Genomic DNA, 26,098 nt, shown 5'->3' with positions numbered 1-26,098 from the left:
GTGCCTTTCCAAATCCAGCTTCTGAGCAACATGCCAGCAGCCTCCTCTAGAAGCTAAACAGAAATGAGAGGTGGTGGTGGCTGGATGACCAGCTTCGCTTGGCCACAGTCCCTTTTGTGGTTCAGACAGAAATATTTGGTCAGTTTTTAGCTTCTTAGAGGGGTTAGGCAGAGGGGAGGGCAATCTTTTTCTTCTTTGTGTCCTCTGCCATAATTCTTCTGCTGCCCCTTATCTTGACTATTAAGTTCTTGTGTCATCACTGCACTTTGTATTTTGGCAAATAACCATTACACAAAAACTAGACCACAAGTTGAAATGAATACACACATAACTAAAAGGGGATCAAATAGGTTCCTTCTGTGCTTCAAGGAACAAGCACACAAATAATGTTGTTCAAAAACCGACCTGCCATTTCGAGCTGGGGTTCACTTCCCAACTAGAGCCTCTGTTGAAGATGTGATGGGATGAACAACTCACACAAAACCTTCCAGGTGGGCTGTCATCATTTCAGATGTGCATTATGCAAATAGAAAAAAGGTGGTTGGTACTTACCTCCCTCTGTATCACAGATGGTTGATTGATGACAGTCTCACCGCAACAGACATTTAGAGTTTCCAGACAATGTGTCCATGTTGCTTTGACAAATCTTGGAAGTCTTTAAGCAGAATTACAGATTGCAGTTGGTACAGGTACAGGTACCAAACTGAGAAAGCACTAGGAAAGAAGTGTGTACAACTGCAGGACAAGGTAACTTTCTCTGTGGAAAGTAGAAATTCTTCTTGAGGTTGCATCCATTTTGCAGGCTCTACTGGAACAGCAGGTTTTCAGGAGGTGGCACCAACTGTAACTTCCATGTGATGAACAACCTGGGTTTGTCTTCTAAAATGTGAATGGTGAAGATCCACTGTGACAGATTTATGGGTTTGTTAGTCCAAAAAACCAGCTTTCCTGAAGCACTAGGTAAGCATTATCCACCAACTGAATTTGAAGTTACAAACCAGAATTATACTCTTCACATTTAACAGGAAAGAACAAGAAACTACATTACTTCAAAATCAGTTAGCACCTATCAAATGTTTATAATATATGCTGAAAGAGAAAACAGAGTTCAGCTCTCATTTTAGAATGTTATTTATGAAGTTTCTCAACTATCAAAGAAAAACGTGTGCAAGAGGATTACCACATACAGGCATTTCTAGAATTTAAATACACCGTTTCAGAATGCACAGAAGCTGGATGACTTCACCAGCTTTGTGCTAATTGAAGTAACAAAGCACTCAAGTTCCCAGACAGACAGACAGACAAGGAGAGCAGACCAATGGACAAACAAGGAACAACTGTAAAATAGTGATTAGCAAGAAAAAGCACAACTGAAGAAAGATATGGTCTGAACAGCATTTTATTTACAAACTTTTTCAAAGAGGCATAAAACCAAACTGAACCAAAATCTTAACACTGGAAGATAAGGAAGGCATTTTGCAGCTACATTTAAGTCCTTTAAATGATGTTTTGTGGTCTTCTTCCAATCTTTAGTATGCCTACAGATAGAGTATCTTGATCCACCCCTTTCTTACCTAAATAAACTAGGAAATGTTTATTTAAACATTTAGATAAAACATTAAGAATCGTTTAGATTTAGATATAATTCATTTAGATTAAACATTAGAACTTAAAACCTAAGTTTTACAAGCCTTGCTATGCATTTGGGCGCCTCTTTGAAGCAGGGCCATTCCACAGGCCTCCTGCCCAAGTTGGGACACATGTCCTATCTCACCCTCAGGGCAGAATGGTGGGCACTTGTTGGAAAGCAAAGGTCACAACTCCAGTGGAGGGTCTCTACTGTCTGTGCTGGTGGTAGCTTATGCGTTCACTCAGAGCAGCTGCAGTGCAGATCTCAGGTTGCAGAAGGTGCCTCAAGCTTTCCCATGGAGCAGAGACAGGCCAGGGAATGAATTTAAACTGAAAGAGGGTAGATGTAGATTAGCTATTATGAAAAAAAATCTTCACTATGAGGGTGCTGAGGCCCTGGCACAGGTTGCCCAGAGAAGCTGTGGCTGCCTCATCCCTGGCAGCGTTCAAGGCCAGGTTGGATGGGGCTTGGAGCAACCTGATGTAGTGGAAGGTGACCCTGCCCAGGGCAGGGAGTTGGAACAAGATAGCTTTTAAGGTCTTTTCCAACCCTAATTGTTCTATGATGACTTTAATGCTTCAATATGAAGTTTCTCCATCAATCTTCTTATCTCCAACATGGTGTGAAGAAACAATGCAGGTGTTTACATATCTTCCACCTCCTTCAGGGGAGCAGTTTTTTTTTGTCTGTGGTGTCATGAGGCTGAGCTGTAACTACAAACAAACAGTTTTGTATGTAAGTTTTTGTGAGATCAAAGTATCAATATATCTTCAATATGGAAGGTGGCACAAAGCAGAGGGAACAAGTACAGGTAAGTGGGCATTTGGGGAAAGCAGCAGAATTTACAATGCACTCCACAGATGACTACTGCTTTTGTTTTATTTGAGATCCCAAAGAATTCAAGATGATCAAAGATTAGGAAAAGTACACTTTCAATGCATCTACATAGGATAAACAAAGTTTAAACCTGTGCCAACATTAGCCTGTATTTTTTATGTTTCTTACTGAATTACTATTATTAATGATTAGTATTACTAATAAGCTAAGATTATATATATAATATTATATATATGGATATATAATAATTATTATTACTAATAAGCTAAGATTACTATTAATAATAAGCTAAGATTCATCGTCACTGAACTAACCACAATAAAAATGTAATTTCTAGACTCCCTAATAGTCCAGCTCTAGCCTACCCTGGATCTAATTTTAAAGGTAAGGTGGATACTGTAATGAGAATATGCAATTAAGTCAGAAAGCAGTCCTCAACTGACAGGTTAAGAATACAGAGTGGATCTGCCATTCTGAATCTCAGGAAGTACCCATATGACCGTTTAGTCTTATGAGAGCTAAAAGAGAACAAACACTTCCTTTCTTCAGATCCAAAAGAGTGGACATGCTTTTAGCTGTACTCCTGGAGACCTCTTTTCCCAGCCTTTAGTGGGAACAGTGCTGTTATGTCTTTTTTGGGGTGGGTTCAGAGGAAGAGGAAGGAGCTTGGCACAGAAGTCTTTAAGCCATTACAGAAAAGCTTTGCCTGACAGCAGGCAGCAGTAACCTCTGCCAAGCTTGAAGAGGGCAAGGCAGCTCTGAAGACTGGTAGCAAGATCCAGACAACAATTTGGCTGCTAAACATCTTACAAATCTCTTTGTTACCTTTCAGAAGGAGACTGCTAAGGAATAGTTAATTATCAAGGTTTTCAGGAACAGCAAGATCTCTTCCTATATCACCAGCTGACCTTGTCATGAAAGAGAACATCTACAGCCAGTAAATGCAGCTTAAGTTATGACAGCTTGGCAGATACCCACTGCTGTTAGGGAAAATTTGCCTTTTGTCCTAACTAGACAATTTGGATCTACCAAGCATATTCTGGCTGCAGCTCACATGGGATTCCCTTCCCTTAAAAGGCTGTAATTTGCAAATGAGTTTCCTAAGTCACTGTAAAAAAAAAAAACAAAAAAACAACAAAACAAACCAGGAGGCAGGAAGACCACCTTTACTTAACAGGACACCAACCTGAGTTACAAGTTTGCTTGGCAAATAAGTGAGCCCAGTGTACAACCCCCTTGTGGGATTTGCTTCAAGTATAACTTGAATAGCATGGAAAGAGAATGCTGGATGTGGAAAAACCCACCTAATGTCCAGCAGAGGAAATACAGAATTATAGTAGCAGAATTATAGTAGCATGAGGTTCAGATAATTAAAGACCAAAGTTTCTCTCTGAGGAGAGGAAGACTTTTCCTCCCAATATCCCTCATGTCTAGAAATACTGACCAGTATTGCTCAAAGCTGGAACACAATTGTAAGAGAACTGAAAAAAGAAGGCAGCAACAATTCAGCTCATTAAGTGATCACAGGGATGCCACAAGGAGGATGTGGGCATATAAACGGCCCTAACAGACACGTCTTGTCTGAAGTTTTCAGAATTACTGAAACATGGACTAGGCATGTTCACCATGGCAGTGAGATACATAGAACATCCCCTTTCTTCTCCTGACCTAGAAAAAAACCCAAGTTTTTTCTAGTTGGTCTGCACAATTTTCAGTATTTTGACATTGCAAGATCTCTTGCACTTACTGTAGGTAACTGATGCTGACTGCAGTGAGGTGTACTCCTCCAACAATCTTTGGGGCCACAGCTACTGGAGACTACTAATGGAAATGCAGGTGCATAGACAAGATAATTCTGAAGTTTACATGATACAGAAGAAGGTACTCAAGGCTGCAATTTGATGAACACTGAACTTGTCAACCTGCAACTATTTCACACTGTTTCCATGCACTCTTTGTGCAGCCACACAATGAATTAGACCATTGAACTTATCTGGCTGAAAAAAGCAGAGAATTCCCACAAACAGCTATGCTGCCTCCCAATTTTTATAAAGGCAGTTCTGTAGCCATCAACTCAAGGCATGCTTTGCTTTATATCAGAATCCCAGGAGACAAGTGTAGGGATCAGTGCAACATTTGCTCTTTAGCACGTGAAGCCATTGTTTGTGACAGCTGCAGTAGGTAAGCCTGCTTTATGTAAGCAGGAGCTGGGTTATTTGTCAAAGGTTTTATTCCTCTTAGTTAATTTGCTCCCATTTCTGAAGATGGAAATGATCATACACCTTCATTCACACATTTTGAACCACACAAGCTTAATTTGCATCAAATTTGTTTCCATAAACAAATTATACTGTCACTTAAGCATCCTGTCAGAAGGTGGCATTTAACTGAATATGCATCAGTTTTGTCATGACGCACCCAAAACAGAAGCTTGTTGTTAAAACTGTATTAGTAAGAATGCACATAAATGATCATGTCTGCTTCAGGAATAATACAAAGTGGTTATTTTTGCAATATTCAGTGGGAAGATTTAAATGCACTTAGGTAACATGGTGTTTGTTTGTTAGTTCTGTACCTTCTGAGTTGCCGTTGCTGCCCTGTGTTCTGCCTGGTTTAGACGCCTTTGAAGCCTATTGATGTATTCTTGATATTCCCTCTTTAATTTTCCATCCTGTGGAATTGAAGTATCTCATTACAAATGCAAAGTTCTTTTTACAGGATCCATACATACTGCAGTGAAAAAGCTTAGAACAAGAGTAACCTCATACACCACTTACAAGACTTAAGACATACAGCTGACACATTATATAAAGAATTTCCAGCCCAAGTATCATATCCTATGACTTTTCTAAACATAGTGATCTGCAGAGGAAGTTTTACTCATTCCATCATCTTGAAGTAAGATGCATAAAAAGCTGACATTTTAATCCAGGTAATTAAATTCACAATATCTTAAAATGTGTTTTATTTAGCTATACTTCAACTATACTCAAAGAGACAAAGGCCACACTAGATAATATGAATGAGATAATAAACTTGCTACAGATCTGTTCTCTTCAGCAAAGGGTCTGTATAAAGTCTTTCAGAACTATATTTTACTTACAAAAAACTATTCTTGCATCAGCCCCATTTTTCTTCTCTAAATAATCTAGCATTACAAAAAACAACACTGGAGGACTTACCCTGATTTGAACTGCATGTTATCCCAGATTTATGAGGCTGACAGGATAGCTGTTTTCTAAAGTGGCCATTATTTACTGAACAATGCAATTCCAAAACAACCCTGCCATTAATCTTTAATGGATACCGCTATATGCATATATGCACATACAGTGTAAATTGCACTATACACATAGTATGCTGAGAATGTGGTATCTCTGCATATTATCTGCATTATCTGCATTATCCACAACACAGTGCCTTCTCCTTTGTAGAGGTATGTGTGCATAGATAGTCACAAGTGACTTCGGAGATATTTCCTGTACTGTCTAAAATTGCCAGATTATGAACCTTGAAAGATGATCGCTCTTTATCTTTCCTTGTAATTTGAGAGTAAAGGTCATTTGTCCTCCTGCCATTTGAACTTGTCAGTTGGCAGAACCATCGGGGGTTTCCTGTTATGACTACTTCTGTCAAAAATCCTTAGTTTTTAATAAGCCAACAACATAACTCACCTCAATAGGTTTCTGTTATGATCCTAATGTACATGTACCAGCTTGCAACTGAAAGTAGTTGTCATATCAGTCAATCTTACCTCGGTTGCCTTTTCATTTGCGATTTCCAGTTGAGAAATGAGCTCCTGGTTACAAATTTTTTGTTGACTTAGCTCTCTTCTATTAATCAAAAGTAAAGATGTTGATTACACACATTAGTGCATCAGTTATTGGAATATAATTTCACATGTTACTTTCTTGCAGTTTAGGGCTTATGATATATTTTTAATTACAGCATTGCTCTTAAAACATTGATTTCAAAAGCACTACACACCTAGAACTGCTTCATGATGCAATTCAAAACTATAATGCCAGAGGAAAGGAATGTATTCAATACGACTTTGTCAAGAGCATTTGACATTTTACTTTTTCTTTACTGAATCTTATTTGGCAAGAACATTACCAAATATATTATAAATATAAGGTACGTTACCAGAGTGCATCCAATATTTATAGTAACATGTTAATTACTGTCCTATAAGCATACTTCAGTATGGACATTATTGAAGGTGGCCTGCCTGCCTGCCTCACACTGAACACATATTGAAAGAAACCAGTTTAACTGTGCCCATGTAAGGAAGTGTGATGGCTACTGAGCCAGTTGATTCATTCCGACTGTTAACCCTCCCCCAGTCATGAGACTTTAAAATTAAAATTGGGAAGTAACCTCAACTGCTGAATAATCACATCAGGCCCTACTCCATATTGTCTTTATTATGTGAGTACGAAACAAAAGGTGAGCTTTTAGCATGTTGGCAGACAGGTGATAAATCTGCCAGCTGTATCAAGTACATTCTGCAAAGCTCTCATATAACATATATGACACGTGCCAGCTGTTCTTTCAGTGGAATTATACTACGCTTCAGTTACTCTTAGTAATTATGAATTTTGTATACTTCCAGTACCTGCAGCTGTCTCTCATCCTGTTAATTTTTTTCTTTAAATGAACATCTTAAAATAAGCAGCTATAGCTGCCAAACAGTACGGAAGTATAGCCAAGAATAATGTTTTAGAAATGGAAGAAACTTATTCATCTCAAGATGCTGTGCAACTCAGTGTACTGTACAGGATGTTGGGAGGAGGAGAAGGCAGTCCTGGCCAGCACTTCATGCACAGGCACCAAAAAAGGTCATCCTTCAGAGGCAGATTCTTTTCAATTATGGAAGAGATAAAACTGAGAACTCCAAAACCCACACATGGCTACTGCTGAGTCAGGGACTAAATGTGACACAGGAATGTTTCACAGGCAGAAACTGGAACAAAACCACCCTAAATAGCTGCAAAGATGACTTAAGCTAAGCAAAAGATTGATTTAAATTTAAAAGCAATATGGCAAGGATTCCCTTTTTGTAAAGTACTGACAATCATAATTTAAGTGAAAATAAAAAGAACCCCAAAGCTGTTCAGTATAGTTGGTTCAAACATGATGGATTCATGTTACCACAAATATTTTGAATTTTTTCCAAAAAAATAGTTGTATCTTACTGCTAGGGAACAGTGGCACATGGGTTAAGATTGTTACTTTACCGATTTACTCATACCAAGTACTAGTACTCAATTTTATTACTTTTTTATTAAAGAGTTAAGATTTCAGAAGCTCCTCAAATGCTTTGTTACACAGAATTAACTTCTACTTAGTCTCTTTCTCGTTTAAGCCTACATTTATAAATTCTCTTGGGTACTGTTTGTTTTGTAGATTTAGTTTCTATTTCTAAAAAGAGAACAGACTTCTGTACACCTATTACTACCCCTTCTCAGGCTAAAATGTACCTTCGTTGAGCAACCACCCACAGGTCTAACAAGCTAAAGTAATATTCATAGCAAAGTTGACAGAACTGTCGATTTCCTGTAAAGTTTTCAAGTTTCAAGGATCTAACTTCTTCCCCATCTGCAGTTTTCCAGATCTACTCCACCCAAGAGCATTTTTGTGGATAATTCAATTATCTGACTGAATATGAGACTTGGCTTATCCATGTGAATCTGGTTCTGATCCCTCGTACAACCAGAATCATGTTCAATAAAAACATGCTCTTGGTGTTGGCTACAGGTAAAGAGTTTGGTAAGGGCTTAATGTATAACCACTGGTTACCTGCAAAATCCTCTCTCAATTGCCCCAGTTCTTACCTTCATTCTCCGGATTAAAACATAGAAATATATGAAAAATACTAATACTAAAAATACCAATTCGAAAGGATTAACCATCTATTACTACCTGTATTACAACCTCTTTTCTGTTTAGTTGTTTAACCTACTTATGTACAGATAAGTCAAAGTGGACTTTACAGAAGGAACGATTTGCCCTTATTTTTAAACCTGCATAGAGTCTTTCACTTTATTTTCTTTTAGTAAATGCTGGCTGACACGATTACCCTGTTTTTTGCTTAAATTGTGTTGTCAGAACTCTCTTTCTCACCCCATCTCAATCTATCCTGTATTCTTTTGCTACTGAAGTTTGTTTCCTTTCAATTAAAAAATTTCCTAAATGTTCCTTTGGTTTTGCTGATTTCACTTTCTCTCTGTGCTCTCATTTACTTAGCTGAAGTCTGAAGAACTATATTGCTTTATACACGATGCTGTAAACGTAACAAGAACAGTCCTACCCAGTCTCTTCCTCCCAAATATAGCCATAGGAATAATTTTTCTAGATTACAGTACTTTGATGAAAGCAAGAGCCTTTAAAAATATGTGCATGTATTTCTCAATTATTTCAAAAGTAAATTCTTTCAAATGACAAGAAACATAAAATAAGCTGCAAACACTCAATACTGATTTTTTTTTTCTTTTTTTTGTTTTATCACAGCTGTCAAAGGCAGATCACCTACATCCTTTGAAGTTTTAGGACATTCAAAATGACTGTGATCTGAGAGCTTACAATTTCACAACTGGAAGCTTTATAACCTGTAGATCAGCACCAAAAACGTGGATTGTATATATCTCATCAAATTCATACAAATTTACGAAGAAGTGACACTGAAGATCAAAATAACTTATTCAACATGAAATCTAATTCTGATTTGGTTATTTAGATGACCTCAATAACGTTCCAGATAGAGGGGGAGAAAAAGAAATGGAAATTCAAGTATGTGTCAGTTACTAATTCATGAACTATATGTAGTAGTTAAATTATTCACCAAGATTTAAAAGCTCTTTTTGTGTTATGAAAAGAATTACCCTGAGAAATTTACTAAATTTATAGAATTTCTGTACTTCTCTCCTTACTATTTTCCATCTAAACCCTTAAATGAATGTCAAAGATTACTTTTTGCATCTCAGAAGCTCACTTCATTCTACTTACTATTCCTAGTCAGAACTGAACTGGTGGTTCAATCTCAGACCCTTGCAGAGATACAACTATTAAAATACAAGCCTGTTGAAACACAGCAAGTAACCAAACCAATTCAACTAAAATTAAATGTTAACATGCAGTTCTGTCTCCAAATCCACATTTCTGTCCTTCGGTATTGAGGTGGATTGACCCAGATGGCAGGCGAGCCCTCACCCCCTCACTCACTCTCTCCCCCTCCAGAGGACAGGGGGAGAGAACTGGAATGGTACCTATGAGAAAATTACTCATGGTCCATGAGAATGACAGTAACTAAAGGGGAAAAAAAGGATGCAAGAGCAATCACTCCTCACCAGCAGAGCAACAGCAAGCTAGTATGAACACAACAGCTACCTTGGAAGCACTTCCATCCAGTTTTACTGGTGAACATGACATCATATGGTGTGGGATATCCCTTTGGTCAGCTGGGGTCAGCTATCCCACTATGTCCCCTCCCAGCATCTTGCCTACCACCACCCTCCTTGCTGGGGGAGCACAGTGAGAAACAGAAAAAGGCTTGACCCTGTATTAGCACTGTTCAGCAGCAGCTAAAACATCACTGTTATTGAAACTACTTTGGTCATAGACCTAAGCCATGGCATGCACCACAGAGGCTGCTACAAAGAAAATGAACTCCATCCCCGTCAAACCCTGCACAGGTCTTTAAGAAGTATTAAATTCACCTTGATTTCAAATACAAAATTCCCCAAAAATTAATCTGACAGTAATAATTTATATATGTGTTTATAAACACATATAACCAGCTATAGATTTTTTTACATACATGCACACTCTTAGAGGGAGAAACAGCCTAAATTCAGTAGAAAAGCCTTGGGGCAACCCATCTTTAAATAAGAGTGCTACACTACTTTTTTTACAACCTTTAACAGCAATCACTCATTTAAATAACTATTTTATAATTGTAAATATTTGCTATCTCAGTTCACTTCAGTAAATGTCATTAGAACTCAAAGTAGATCTAAAATGGATGCAACCAAAAGCCAGAACAGCTTCGTTCCATACTCTACCAGACCAGATATTTTGCAGGAATAGACAGAATAAACACTAGTCAGGAGGTGTTAGCCATGCTGCCAAGAGCAACATTTTTCTTTGGAATGAGTACCTATGTTGCAAGAAGCACTGACCTTCTCAGTTACCTTCAAGGTTGACTTTTGGCATAAGTATATTGAAGCAAAACTGGTTCCTTGCCCTCTTGCAAGGTGAAGGTGAGGTCTACTACTAATAAATTCTTCTAAAAGCGTACAGCATCTTAAGATGCTTAGAGAGAAGAAACCTCTTCTCATAAATGAAGACTGCAATGTATTTTTTATGAAGAAAATGGTGGAATTTAGTCTACAAGTATTCAATGCACTGCCAAGCATTATTTTGTAATTTCAAGTTCAGTCTTATAGGCAATGATTATGTGTTTGATTTGAACTGTGACCCAGAGATCCAAGAAAGCAGAGAATAATTTTCAGTGAAGCCTAAAAGGTTCAATTTATTTTTCAACATTATCTACAGGTTTTTCACTGATCTACTACATTCTTGTATTATTAGAAGAAATAAGAAAATCATCACTCTACAGCTACAGGTTGCAAAATTTGTTTTTCCTTCTTATGCCTTTTTTTTTGTTTGTTTGTTTCTGCCTCTTTTTTTTTTTTAATTAAAAAATCACCTAACACTCCCTGATGTTGCTTCAGTTCTTAGAATTATTTATTTGATGCCTCCTTTATGCATATGGATTACACCTCACAAACCAAAACACTGCAGACTTAAAAGATGACAAAAGAGAAGCACAGAACATGTGAAAGTTAGCTGCCGCTGCTGGGAAGTTCATAAAGAAGCCAAAAGGTTTCAGATACCTTCACATGGAAAAAGACAGTAATGAGGACAGAACTGAAAACCAGCAACAGATCATGACTTTAAGCCAAAAGAATGGGAAACACCTACAGTAACAAACGGGACACTGACCCAATGCTTATGAGAGCTGCACTAACAGCAAACTTCTGGTGAAACGCAATATAAAATGCTTTTTAATGTAAACTACCACCCCAGTATACCCATATATGACTTTTTTAGGAAGTTTATGATTTCCTGAAAAATGTTCACTTATAAAGTGCATTACTATGCCAACAGTAACTAAAACAGTAACAGCTTCCAGAAAAGGAACAAAATTGCACTTACTTTAGCTTACTGATCCTGGCTTCTGTAGTTTCAATAATTTTTTTTGTTTCTTCTTTCCATTGATTTGTTGCTTTTTTCTGAGCTAATAACAGACATGTAAGTTCAGCAGTAGACTTCTGATTGATGTCTTCCATTTCCTTAAGTCGAGCTTCATATCCATGTTCTTTCACATCACGCTCATGCTCCATTGTGCTTATCTAGAAAAAATACAACTCCGGTACAATCAAGTCTCTAACTTTTTCCCCCCCAACACTTAAGTTCAATTTATAAACATTTGTTGAAAGTATGTAACATAGAATAATTAAACATGTAATTATATGCTCAAAGGCATACATGCTCCCAAGGCCAATTTAAGCAAATAGTATAACTGACAATGAATGATAATGAGCTGTGCATGCTTATTTTTGGAAATAATCTTTATCCTTCTCTCTTGAGTTTTCTTCAAAGAAACACGTTCTTTCTTTTTCATCTAGCTAAAATGTATCAAGAATTTCTTAACTGCATCTAAAATCCTTCGTATGTCACAGGAAAATGAAAATAATAAATCTTACCTGTGACTATACTGGAAGCCTGTCTTGATTATAAGAAGAGAAAGACAAAGATCTGATATATGTTTTATAACTGTCACAAGACTGTTAAAACTGTTTATAACTATTACAAGACTGATTCTCTGCTTTTAAACTACATTTGACTTAAGGATTCTGGAGCTGTAGCAAGATTTCCTATTTCATTTGTCTGCTTCCTTTATCTTGTGGTGCAAAGTGGAAACCAGACTTGAGATGATCCCCACTCATAACTTGTAAAACTGCTTACTGAAGTCTTCTTAATTGCTGTAGATTCCTACATCCCTCTGCAATATCTTTACACTTACGCAGTTAAGAGCAGAGGGGAAAAGTACCAGCTTTGTATGCCTAGAAAGCACACCAAGGGTCAAAGCTGTTATTTGCTCCAGAAACTAAAGGTACAACAAATCTGCTGAGGTTACTATTAATTCATTCTAGCACCCGCAGTCTGTTCAGGTGCATTTAATGGAACACATTCAAAAAGGAATAATCTTTCAGCTAATTATCTTGTTTGCAACTATTCATAAAGAAGAATGTTCTCTGTTCGGAAAATACAGGGCCAATGTTCGACAACCACAGTATTAAATTATTTATTAGTTGCACACTGCACTGACAACATGGTGGACATACAAATAGAGGAACACTCTAGACTGAAAGTTATACAGAGATTCGTAACATATTACAGATAGATAAATGAAGATCGGGAACTGGAGTAAGTGAAATCACTTGGAGGATTATTATGTAATTATTATACTATTTAATCATCTTAAACAAAGAATATCTGGGATCTTCTTATACAAATTTAACTAAAAATTAATTGGCAGAGATTGAGTTACCTAAATATTCTGTGGAAAAAATGCTACAATGAAGTAGATTTTAAGCAGAAAACAGGAAGCATCCTTGAAACTTTCTTCCTTAAGATAAAGTTTAAATGATTTTCTCTTAGAATTGCTGCCTTATCAAGTAATTATCAGTCATGTTAAAATAAAACTAACATATAAACCATACCTTTATGTTAGCTTTTCGTTGAGCCTCTATGACCTGTTTTCTCAAGTACTCCATTTCTTTTTGCAACTGTTCATTCTCTTGCTGAAGCTTTAGGCTTTGTTCACTGATAGAGACACTCTTTTCTCTTTCTGATTTCAAAGTCCTTTGCAAATTACAGATAACTTCCTGGGAACGGGACTTCTCCTCCTCAAAGCTGAAAGAGAAGAAATGTCTTGCTGGAACTCAAGAGTTGAGCAACTACCACACAAGAGCGGAAAAAAAAAAAAATAATCTGGGACAGATCTGAGGTCTGATCCAGTACAGCTGTTCACGTTTCTTCCTGAAAGTTTGTATCTGCTCAGCATGTTTAACAGTTGACAGCTAGAACTATACAAAAGTCAGCAAAGAATTTTATCCTGACGGAATTCATAAAACCAATCTAATGTTGTAACAATCTTAGTAAAATGATGTCAAACAAAAGATTTTAATTTTTACCACATTTCCAGATTCCCAACTGAGGATTAATCTGGCAAAGGGGCCTATAAGGATGCTGGAGAGGGACTCTTCATTAGGGACTGTAGTGACAGGACAAGTGGTAATGGGTTCAAACTTAAACAGGGGAAGTTTAGGTTAGACATAAGGAGGAAGGTCTTTACTGTGAGGGTAGTGAGGTACTGAACAGGTTGCCCAAGGAAGTGGTAAATGCTCCATCCCTGGCAGTGTTCGAGGCCAGGCTGGTCAGAGCCTTGAGCAACATGGTCTAGAGTAAGGCGTCCCTGCCCATGGCAGAGGGGCTGGAACTAGATGATCTAAAAGTCCTTTCCAATCCTGAGTATTCTATGATTCTATGATTCAGGGTGATCAGAGTACAGAAATGACTAAAGCTTCTAGAGAATCCTGTATTTTCATGCTGAAAACTACAACCTCTTCTAAAAATGTGTACTTTTTACCACTGTATTACTGGAACTGCAATAATGCCTGTTAGTTCTGAACACATACCTGAAACTCAGTATGCTATGTAAACAGTGTTCTGCGTGTATTAGGAGATACCTCACTGTAGATGAATTTATAATATTATAAATTCTTCCTGAATATTTCATACTTTTCCTACAAACAGTATTTAAAAACAGTGAGAGTCCAAATAATATACTATTTTCTTATTCTATTTTTTTTTGGTCAAAAAATTGCTTACAATTCTTATCTCGTAAAGATCTTTCATTCTATAGCACATTATCCCCTTTAATTCTTTTACAGTGATTCATAATTGCCCTTGATTGAGAATTGTGGTATCTGGATACTATTCCTGTCACTGGTTAAAAAGATGTAAAAAAAACCCCCTAACACAGACTAACAATTTAAATACTCAGACACAATTTCCATTGTTTTCCATGCTAATTTCTGTAACATCCATTTCTTACTTCATTTCCAGCTGTTTCAGTTTATTTTGTGCTGTCTGAAGAGTGAGCTGAAGGTCACCTTTTGTAGTCTCTGCAAGTAAGTACTTCTGATGCAGTTGCTCTAGTTTTCTGTTGTCAGATTCATATCCTTCGTCTTCCCTGTAAATCTGAAGAATAAGCTTATGCGTAACATCATCTTTACCTTGCACTGGTGACTGACAGTGTAATACTGTGTTACAGTGTAGTATTGTAGTGACAGGATGAGAGGTAATGGGTTCAAACTTAGACAGGGGAAGTTCAGGTTGGATGAAAGGAAGAAGCTCTTTACTGTGCAGGTGGTGAGGCACTGAACAGGTTGCCCAAAGAAGTGGCAAATGCTCCTTCCCTGGCAGTGTTTGAGGCCAGGCTGGTCAGAGCCTTGGGCGACATGGTCTAGAGTAAGGCACCCTTGCCCATGGCAGGGGGTTGGAACTAGATGATCTTAAGGTCCTTTCCATCCCTGACTATTCTATGATACTGACAAGGAGATTATTTATTCCTCATTGCACCTTATTTTCCAGTCATTTAAAACAAAACTGAATTTAAGTTTTGAACAAAAATCATTATTGCTGTTACTTGGGAAAAAAAGTTTACAAAGGTCTGGCATCCATTAATTTTTCTGTCTATTAAGCTTAACTGGAATGTGTGCCAACACTCTTTCAGATTATGTCAAACTGTGGATGATTTTCTGGCAAAGAAAGGCCACACACCCAGATCAGCAAGTGCCTACATGGAGTTCGACATGAACCAAGGGACAGCTAAAGGTGAAGGAGGATGGGAGTGAGGCACTGGGAGTGAGAATCCCAGGAAGATAAGAAGGAGCTGGAATTTACTGAGTTGCTAAATTGAGGACTGTTGGAAAACTTTGAAGGTCAGGTTCTCACACCGGTGCTTAACCAATTACATGTTAGTTGTTAAGGGCCTTAAAGATACGTATCCAATCACAATGGGCCAAGTTAGTGTAAACAACTTTAAGAAATAGTATATAAAGAGTTAGTTTTCTATAATAAATGGCTTTGTCTGATCACATTGATCTCTGACTGAGTCCTTTCCGTGACATCAAACATCTCTTCTTTCACTTTTTATACTTTCCAAAGAACCCTTTCAGTTTAGTATTACAGCTTTAAAATGCTTTCTGGATTACATAAAAACCTGAACTTAAAATGACTGCATGAAAATTTACCATTAAGAAAATCTACTCCAAGAATCAAATAAGAAAATTAAGAAAAAACAAGCCATGAGAAATGGGAAAAATTTATGTATCTTTTCCTTCTGAAAAGTGATCTTAAATGTGATGTGAAAAAGCATGCAACTGCCTTACCTTTTCAAGTTCTGCTTCTACTGCTCTCTTTTCTCTAACAGCTCGTTCAATTTGACCCTGTTTTTCTCCACACTCCTGTTTTTCAAAAGTCATTTTAAGATAAATCTAATAAAAAAATAACTCTAAAAATTCAAGAAGTGTCAAAGCTTAAAACTAGCCATTGTAAATGTAATTCTTCCTGCTGGTATGAATGCATTTGATTATAATTACCTGCTCATTATTTTCTCCATAGGATCAGTCTCATTCATAATACAGACCAAGACACGTAAAATGAAAGCTTTTTTTAAGAAATTTAACCCACACTGTGCATATGCACTGAGCTCTTTTGGTCTCCCGCACAATTTGTTACAAGCGCTTGGTTCATTCAAGAATGTGATGACTGTAATGCACAGACTTTCTCTTAGCGTATTTATCAACTTTCATATACTTCATTTCTACATACCCAACTATAGATATGATATGGTACAGATACTCAGCTTTCCATGCTTTATCCCTGAAAGAAACAGGAATACCTAAGAAATGCCATCGCATGGGAAATATTTTCTAGAGCACAGCATCTCACTGACTTGATGCTTGTGAACTAAACCTACATCAAGGAATAAATGTACACAAAGAAATGGGTGGATTTGCAGAACTGTGTAATTTTATGCACAGACAGTCAATTTTTCAGGGAAGGTAAGGTATGATTGTATATGCATAAGGCAAATCTGTACATTAAAAATGAAGTTTCAAACCAAATACGCTTTATACCTAAATATGAATCTCTGCACCCTTACGACGCTGCACACGGCTGCTTTTGTCAAGTAACGTGAAAGGCACTCTGTGTTTAATGTCTGGAGTTACGAAGGATGTAAAGTGCTATACAGTAATAAAACATAGACCTAGACAAATTACTCATTAGTCGTGTTTTAGTTGACTGCATTTTAGCCAGAATTTAGCATTTTACCTCATCAACAAAAACTAGAAGTCACAAACATTTTGCTATGAAAAATACTTTAATCAGTCAATACCATACCATCTGAAGAGCTGAAAGTTCTTCTTCTAGTCGAGAAATCTGCAATTTATACTGCTTCTTTGCCAAGTCTACCTGTGATCAAAGCCAAAGGAGAACACATAAACCCATGAACTAATTTTCCATCTTGTTTTTTTTAAATGTATATATATAAATATATATTTTTATATATATATTCTATATGCGGTGCATATATATAAAAATACCTGGAATTACAATAACTGACAAATCTTATTGTACAAATGTTAGAAGAGTGTTTATTATCAACCCATACTTGTTAAGAAAAAAAAAAAAAAAAAGACAGAAAGGAAGATATCACAACAAGGCCTTATAAAAAGAACACTAATTCTATCAAGAAAGCTGCTATCAGGTGCAAGATATTTGCCATTTGTGTAACAAGACATTTTTAGATCGCATAACAAAATAAATATTTGTTAATACCTGGAGAAACATGACAACTCGTGGTTTAAAATTTTACTTTCTGTGCTTCTGATAGATTCACTTTTACTGAGACAATTTCAAAATAAGAAATAGGGCATTTCTAAGCTTCTAAATTCTATTCAGTAAAGGACTGTTACAACTAAAGTGGTTATCCTAGTTGCTCTTTAGCTCTTGTACTTTCCCTGAACCACTTATGACAGTTTTAAGTAATCCATACAATTTTTGTGATTCTTTCAGGTAACCATAAATGGAAAGCACAAACTTTATCATCCTAGCCTCTGAAAATTTAGGTAGTATGCTCCTGACACCTCTTGAAATGAAAGGATTGGAAAGAAAAATAATCCTTTCATCCCTATACAGTACACAGGCACATTGAGTCATAGAGACAAAAGTGAAAGGAGTCAAAATTAATTACACCACTGAAAACTTAAGAAAATAAAATAATAGCTTTACACTGTTGTTCACTTGCAAAAAAGACATTGCCAACACATGCTTTTATTTCCTCTGGAGCTTGTCTTAAAATAAATTTCAGAATACCATTTAGTTTGGAAGAATTTATGTCTAGGTAACAAACCTGAAAAGTACAGTAGTGTTAGCATGCTGCCTTGCTATCTATATTACTCAAACACTTGTAAGAAAACTGCTCACGATCATGCATCATCTACAGCTTTTCACAGTGAGGAAAACCAAAAAATCTTCCCATTCCTTCTAAACACCATAACTTACTGCCTTTCTAATTCTTGCAGCATTATCTTCTGCGAATCGAGACATTTCATATTTCATTTTTTTTATTTCCTCTTCCTTTTTTTTCTCCCTCGAGTGTGCCTAGAAAAAAACCCACAACTTGAAATACTACTGGTATTTCAGTGGTGACAAAGCATCTAGCACTGAGAGAAGAAACCACACAGTCATTGTTCAAAACACCTTTCTTCCTTTTTGCTTTGGAGTAGCTTGACGCTAAGACCCAGCTAGAGAACAAGAACAGTGAGCATTTTGCATTAAATGCACCTTCTTGTACATCAGTACCACACAAAAAGTTAGCATCAGTAGATGCCTTTTTCTCTTGAGACTTATTATTGGGACCTTCAGATTTTGGCTGCGTGTAGAATTACACAGAAGAAAGCATAGGAACTTAGAGCTACTCTCCCATGTTCTCATTTAGGGGCAGATCTGTAATAAAAAATACCAACAATGATGCATAGTAAGTTCTCTGTTAGGAAACAAATGAGATGCACGAAGCTGTGAGGAAATTCTGAGAAGGAAAAGATGGCACCAAAGGATTTCCTAAATAACTATAAATACATGAGAAGACTGTAACAAGATGATAACCCCTTTTTGTATAGCAAGAACAATCACATAAGTTTAACTACAATAACATGCAGAACCCTAAGCTTTGTCAATACTTTATTCTGGAAGCAGGCCAGAAGGTAGCAGGATGTCCTTCAAGAAGCTAGTTCCGTTTTCTGTCAGAAAAAAAAGAGGCAGGTCTGCCTCCTTTGTCACAGAACTGAAATCAGCAAGGGCAACACTAACTTTAATATTTAGAAAGTTAAAGTAAAAATCTAGTTTAGACACTCAGGAGGCTCCTCAAGTTTAAAAAGCAACTTCAGACTAAAAGGGAGCATTTCTCTCCTTAATTGCTCACCGGTTCAACATGTTAGCTCTTCCATTTATTTCCATGGACTTTGACTACACTGGGTTTCACTTACTGATGGCTACAGTCATCAGATGTGTTTTAAAGTTCTGTCCTGACAGTAAACACAATTCATTAGAGTTCTAAAAGTCTGACTGAAACTGAAGCCTAGCATTAAACAAAGAGCCCATATTAGACAAAAGTTTTCCAAGCCCTGTAATCTATTCCCGAAAGGGGCAAAGAACAGACTTCTGTAAAGTTAAGACCTGGGAAAAAAGGATTTTTTTTTTTTTAATCAACAGACACATCAAGACTTGCTGAATTAGACCCTGTTCTTTAGGAAGTGTTGGTGGATTGTCCTGTCCTGAATTTGACCATTTTCATACCTACATACTTTTTGCATACCCTTCATGCTATGACAGTTTAATCACGTATTGTATACAAAAAAAAAAAAAAAGTTCTAGTTTTCTTTGTTGACTTCTCCTACGTTTTCTTGTTTCTCCTATGTCTTCCTGAAATGGACTGATCAAAACTGCACATGAAGGAGGCACTATGTTTAAAGGCATCTTTATTCACTCTGCATTCACTCTGCGCATTCTAATCGTCGTATTAGCACCACGGAGGATTGTGCAAGTATATTCTTTAGAGACATCCACACTATCTCCTAAACCATTTTTTGTCTGGTAAGACTAAATTCAGCAACCAGTATGGCACATTTGAATTTTTTCTGTCATTTTATAATACACGAATAAACACCTTGGCAAATTCTTCCTGACTGCACACTTCACCCACTGATTGCTCAGACACTTTTTCAGATTTCTTCTGCATCATTAAGATCTGAACACAGAATTTGCTCTCTTGCTGACCTATGCCCATCATGTAACAAAAAAATTCCCTTTAGTTTTAGCTCTTCTTTCCTAAGTTAGAAATTCATAACACAACCTTCCTTTTTATTCTGACAGTCCAATTTGTTTATAAGAAACATCTGTTGACAAGAAGCTCTGTAAAAAATCTTTGAAAATTCAAGTTCAAGTACAGTATTATCACTTAGGTCACCTTTATGCAGACACTCAACATATTCTTTGAAATTTGTACTGTAGAACAAGTCTAACTAATGTATGGTCATATCAGAGTTTGTTATCTTACGCACTATGCACTTGTAGTAATTTTAGTACAACAGACATGCAGCTTGGTTGTGTATGCACCTCACAACTGTGATTAAAGTATTCTAATAACTATCTTCAACATTTGCCTTACCCAATTTTTTTGTAGGTTAGCTTCTTGTAAGAGGTGTATGTAATCTTGGATTTCTGCAACAGCATCACACTTCTCCCTTACTAGATTAGCAATCTTTTTCTGAAGTTCCATGACTTGTTTCTCCCAGGCTGCTCTTTCTTCTCTCTGCTGTTGAGCATCTTGGACAGTAATGCTTAACCTACAAGATAGTAATAATTTTACTAATTTAACAATAAGATGGTTAATTAATACACTAATACTTGCAAGCTAAACTAATAAGATATATTCATAAGTTGCCAAAACTGCATTCCTGGTTTTCTGCTTGTGTTTGGACAGTCTTTGAGCTTAATATTCATCAAGTCCTAGAAACAAACAGAACTAAATGAGTTAACTGAGATACCTAATCTCAGAAGATCCTTAGAAGAATGTTGCTATCCTGGGATACATCCTGGGATACATCACCACAAATGTTCTATATTAAAACAGAATATAACAGCCCCAGAAGGAATACAGTTTTCCTCTGTGGAACAAATGGAATAACTGGAAGTGAGCAATGAAGTTGCAGCTGTACCATTAGAACAAGAAACCACTGGTAATTTTACAACAGCTTGGAAAATCTTGTTTAATTATGATTGTCAGTAGTGGTAAGCATGAAAAAGAGCAAGACAGCCTCAGAGGTATCCTCAAACAATCTCAGAAAGTTCCACAAGTACTGTTGGTTCACTGAAGTTCATGGTTCTAAATATCCATTGAGAGCACTTCAGAAAACAGAGACAACCATCATATTTTTGTAGAACCAAAGCCCAATTTTTGCAAGACCAAAAACTTACAGAAAACAGTAAAATAAGCTAATTCCTTCAGACATTCTAAAATAAACTTAAGATCCTCCACAATGCTTAGGCCAGCGAAATTCATCAAGTAGAGAGAGCCTCACTAGCCTGTGCAACAACTTGAGATAGTACTTGACCACAGATTTACAAGCTTGGTTCCCCAGTAACTACTTGGGTTCTAGAGTTATTGAAGAGTCATGCTTGCAAGGCTGGCCAAGAATGGAAGATGAACAGTCACACAATTATTTCAGTAAGAAATTTACATATTCTTAACTATCAGGTCATTTGACTAATGTTAATAATTCAACAACTCGAATTAACTCCAAGTTTGTGATACTTCAATCAAAAATCACTGTGCTCAGCCAAGTGTCTTATCCTTGAAAATGGAGGGGAAAAAAATCCATGCAAAAGCACCCGAGTCTTACATCTTCCAGTAGATAGTGCTGCAATTTAAGTTCTACTCCTTAGCTCAAACTTACTCAAGCTGCTTTCGTAATTAGCATTTATTGTTAAGAAGCGACCTTTAACAATGTCATTATCTTTTTCTGTGTAAATACTGCTTAACTAACACCTCAAAACAAATCCTATCTAACACGGGGGGGGGAAAAATAACTTCAAAATCTTCTAGTTTACATAACCATTGATACTGAAATTTGAAAATGTTTTTCTTTAGAGTTCCACTCAAAGCTAACAAGAGTTGAATAACTAGAATTTATGTACTAGAACGAAACATATATGCCTCATATTTTCTCCATTACAGTCAATAAAATCAGGTGGCCTGTTTATCATTTTAAAAGCACTGAAATCAGAAGCTGTTCTGAAAGGTTGCAGAATATAACAAGATTGAGAGCAGCCAAGGATAAGATACCTGTATTTTGAGAAAACAGAGCTGCTCAGAAACACAAAACCCACAGGCTGAAAAAACTCAACAGTATTTAAACTTACTTGCAAGTATTGTGTGATTAACACCCAAGGAGTGACTGTTACCTTGTTTCTAGTTGTTTTATCCTAGTCTGCATTTGATACAACTGTCTGCCAAATGCTGCTTCTCTTTGCTGGTCAAATAACATGTTTTCTTCCTAGAAAGAATGTATGCATTATCCAGACATCATCTGACCTTCCCTGAACAAAATAAGTATGTACTAACATAAAACAAGTTAGAGAACAACTTGGGATTAATTTTATGTCGGCATTCAGGTAACTGACTAGCCATTCAATTGCAACAGAAAATTATTACTTTCTCTAAAGTACCTTTCTCTCCAATTGGCTTTGAAGCTTTTTTGTTGCTCTGGTCATTTCATCAACCTTAACATTTGCTGTCTGCTCATCTTTTCTGGCTTGCCTGTATAGAGAAAACAGTCTATGAATTACATTTCAATTATTACAGGGGAAAAAAACCCCAGATCAATTACAACTTTGTTGAAATAGCTGTGAAGTGCAGTCAAATTTCATAACACTGCTCCTACAGGGCAGAAAACTTTTACCCCTTCTCCTTCTTACTGTGTGGCATAGTGAAAGAGGAACAACAGATTCATTAAACAATTGTTCTGTGAAAATGACTTCTTTAAGACCTCTAACAGGAAGGCTGATTTCATATTTGAGAGGACAAGGCAATCAAGAACTTCAAGTCATTCAGTCAGCTTAAATATAACTGGCCACAGATACTTCATAGAAAAATCATTTACAGAATTAGATTTCACTTTTTATAGCAACCTGACAAGGAATTAAAAAAAAAATAAAAAAAAAATCATTAACCACTTCCAAAGAATTTAACTGATGTGCTTTGTAACTTGAATAGGTTTTACATGAAGATTAGTTAATGAATCAGGCTTCCTTCTAGTCAGAAAAGCTTATTGAAACAGGCAACCCTCCTACTCGAGAGCAGAAAGACTGAGTCCTTCACCTGGGGTGTAACCCAATTATTCAGGCTGCATATTAGGCTAAATTTAAATACCAATGATAGCATGTATGATACAGTTAAAAAAGAGCAAATATATTACATAAGGTAATGCAAACTGGAGCACCAATATTAACGAAAGCTAGAAAATATTTAAATAATCAATATGAAGCAAAACAATCCTTGTAGTGACTTTGATTTAATGACATAAAAGACAAGAACATATTATATCTACATGAAAATCTTAAGCAAGATATACATAATCCCAGCAATTCCACAGCAAATACTTAATTTCAGCTTAATTAATCAGAAAAGCTAATTTTGTTACAGCTTCTTTTAAAAGCAAAAAACAAAGTTAAAAATGTTATTTCCAGACATAAGGTTCTCATTGCAGGTCCAGAAGTTTGATCTTACTCCATCTGAATTATGCACCTTTCTCCTACAAAAAGTACTGTTGAATTTATTAGGACATTAAGTTGCTTTCCCCCAGATATTTAAAATATGCTGTAAACCAAAACAAAACCTTAAAACCCAGCATAAGGAGAAGCAAACAAACAAACAAAAAGTTATAAAACTCAGAAAAGTTTAAATATAAAAAATGAATTTTAAGGAACAAATTCAGATTCAGATAAAATTCAGAGGTGTGTGTTTAACAGGCAACAAATTAATTCTAAAGATGCAGATTTTATTCTTCACTGTGCAATAAATCTTTAACATAACCTTGGCAAGTTCTCTGTTTAAAAGTGTTAAGATTCTGAAATGCAGATACAGACCCTAGCAATGCCAGTTTGCTTAGTTTATATATTTTATCTACCAATCTTTAAAAATATTTCATTAGCATATAGATTAAAACATTTTTAATACCCTCAGTAAAACTCAACAGTTCAAGCCACCAGAAAAGACCATCAGGTCACTGACTGTTACGCATCCCCTCTCCAGAGACAGCTGCTAGTAGTTAATTCAACAGAACAGCAATACAGTGAACTAAATGATTAGCTGTATACAACAGAGCTTTGAAACACTAAAGCACAAATAAATGTTTCAGTAAAATATAAGTGAATATATTCATATTCAGCATATAAGTGAAATCTATTCAAACCTCAATTCTCTACAGAAATATATCAAATATTACAATGTCTCTAAGAGTGGCAGATTATGGCCCTTCAATAGCTAGCATAATAGTACATAAATAGTACAATGTAGTACATTTTAAATTCAGTTTACATTAACATTGATGAGAAGCAATGACTTAGTTCTTAAGCACTTAGGGAGTTTTTGCCCAAATTTCAGTTTTTTTATTTTGGGTAAGGTCTGATCAAAAGAATAACAGCTAACATCAGGCTGAAAATAACTTCCAGCAGAATTCTTCATTTTGTCTTCTTTTTCCCAGATTACTTGCCAAATCTTAATCTAACAGTATTCCTTTAGGCACATGTACTGGAGACACTGCATGACAATATGTCAGGAGCATGTTTAAAGTGTTTCATGGCTACATGTCAGATTGCATACTTTGATATAATTAATTTTAAAGTATCTAAAGTTTATCAAAACACATTTATAAATATAGCAATATCAAAATCTCCAAAATTACATTCAATCTAGGCCACACAAACCTAAATCAAATCTAAATTCTCTTATATACAAGTCTGGTTTTTTTAGATCTACTTTTCCTCTCATGACTTGTTACTCTACCATCATATATCAATGTGTATCTATTAAAAACAATCTAAAGGATTGGAATTGTGTGTAATATATGCTATATAATCCATGCAAACTACATCTATGTAACTTCATGTTAGGAGAAACAAGTTGTAGAATACGCCAGACTTTTTTGAAAAAAATCACTGCAGCACTTTTAGAGCTATACAGAGCTGCTGTCATTAGCTTTACAAATATAAAAGCACCGCTTTCAGGGTTACAAGAACTTCTAGCTGATGTGAGAGGATGCAAGTGTAATCAGAGCCCATAATTAGATGCAAAAATCCTCCAAGATCCTCTTTTCCCAAAACTGAGAATGCTATAAGGGAGTGTAACAATGACAAAGGTTGCTCACGATCACTGCCGGCCAGATTAAATAGTTCCAGAAAGACTTCTAAACCAGCAGCTTGAAAGGAAACATTAAATCTCATGACTGTGGGTGAGAGACCTTAGAGTGAATTTAGACATTTACTGAATATCTAAAATAGGTTCAGTTTATGCTAATTGCTTTCAGCCCCACTTATTACAGGAGTCACTTTAAGCATGTCAATGCAACAGCAAAGATTTACAGATGAATGAGAGATCAAAACAGTAATTCAATACTAATATCCTCTGCAAAGAAAGAAATTGCAAAAAAAGTAGGGATATGAAAATGTTATTTCCCTTCTAAGAACAGTAGCACAAGCAAATTGCAAGTGATTACTAAGTTTGGAAATATTTTATTTTGGCAAATACCCCAAGTACCATGTTAATCTTTGATTGCTTGTCATAACACTTGTTTTCCAAAACATGATTCATGAAAACAGTTTTTCCAAAGAAAAATCTTGACTAATAAAAACGAGAGTTCCTAACAAGTCCCTCTCAAAACCACATTTTCAGTGATTGAGATAACCTGGCATTTGTAAGCAGGTTCTGGTCCCACATTTATTGTACAAAAGGAAATGTAAAATTAAATATTGTTTAAAACAAAATTATTCTAGTAAGTAAACGATACTGTACCAACCGGGGTGAAAGCTTAATTGTAGAAGCAGCTATTTTTTATTACTCTAACAGCAAGAAAACTTGGATGCATCCAATCTTAAAAAAACCCCCAACTTTTAAATTGCTTAATAAATATTCAACCATGACCAATATTCAACACTAATAAATCTATTAATTCACCCTCAACCTGTACCTTTTAATGTGGGTTTTGTGACACGGTAATGTTAATATCTACGAATAGTACAACTAGACTCATTAAACAGATGCTGAAATTCCTGTAATACCCAGTCTTTACAGTGACAATCACTTAGCACTACAACAGATAGCAGCTGCTTTTCATGTAATATTTTGTATGGGTTCAGAAGAGAGGAGAGAGA

At 36.2% G+C, this 26,098-nt stretch overlaps 1 protein-coding gene and 1 long non-coding RNA gene across 7 annotated transcripts in view; one reads left to right on the top strand and one right to left on the bottom strand.

The window, feature by feature from the left end:
- Positions 1-1,391: 1,391 nt before the first annotated feature.
- Positions 1,392-26,098, bottom strand: part of SCLT1 (sodium channel and clathrin linker 1) — a 32,769-nt gene continuing 8,062 nt past the window's right edge. For 3 of the 6 annotated variants that reach the window (XM_080614139.1, XM_080614144.1, XM_080614140.1), the window contains 12 exons: positions 22,397-22,487; positions 22,133-22,224; positions 20,337-20,514; positions 18,173-18,271; positions 17,009-17,080; positions 15,994-16,068; positions 14,655-14,800; positions 13,258-13,450; positions 11,687-11,883; positions 6,222-6,300; positions 5,043-5,138; positions 1,392-2,343 (listed from right to left, as the gene is read on the bottom strand). In XM_080614139.1, coding sequence (XP_080470265.1) covers positions 2,209-2,343; positions 5,043-5,138; positions 6,222-6,300; positions 11,687-11,883; positions 13,258-13,450; positions 14,655-14,800; positions 15,994-16,068; positions 17,009-17,080; positions 18,173-18,271; positions 20,337-20,514; positions 22,133-22,224; positions 22,397-22,487 — 1,453 coding nt within the window. In that variant the 3' untranslated portion in view covers positions 1,392-2,208. The remainder of the gene's footprint in view (positions 2,344-5,042; positions 5,139-6,221; positions 6,301-11,686; positions 11,884-13,257; positions 13,451-14,654; positions 14,801-15,993; positions 16,069-17,008; positions 17,081-18,172; positions 18,272-20,336; positions 20,515-22,132; positions 22,225-22,396; positions 22,488-26,098) is intronic. The other 3 variants (XM_080614141.1, XM_080614142.1, XM_080614143.1) reach the window with 3 other exon arrangements.
- Positions 6,181-15,951, top strand: LOC308219355. Its single transcript, XR_013956489.1, has 5 exons — positions 6,181-8,227; positions 8,981-9,259; positions 13,415-13,582; positions 14,666-14,730; positions 15,336-15,951. It is a non-coding gene; the product is annotated as an uncharacterized lncRNA (long non-coding RNA).

The sequence above is a fragment of the Psittacula echo genome (assembly GCF_963264785.1).
Source record: "Psittacula echo genome assembly, chromosome: 1".
Taxonomy (NCBI): domain Eukaryota; kingdom Metazoa; phylum Chordata; class Aves; order Psittaciformes; family Psittacidae; genus Psittacula; species Psittacula echo.
Note: the sequence above shows the minus strand (reverse complement) of the source record. Positions and strands in the feature narration are given on the sequence as shown.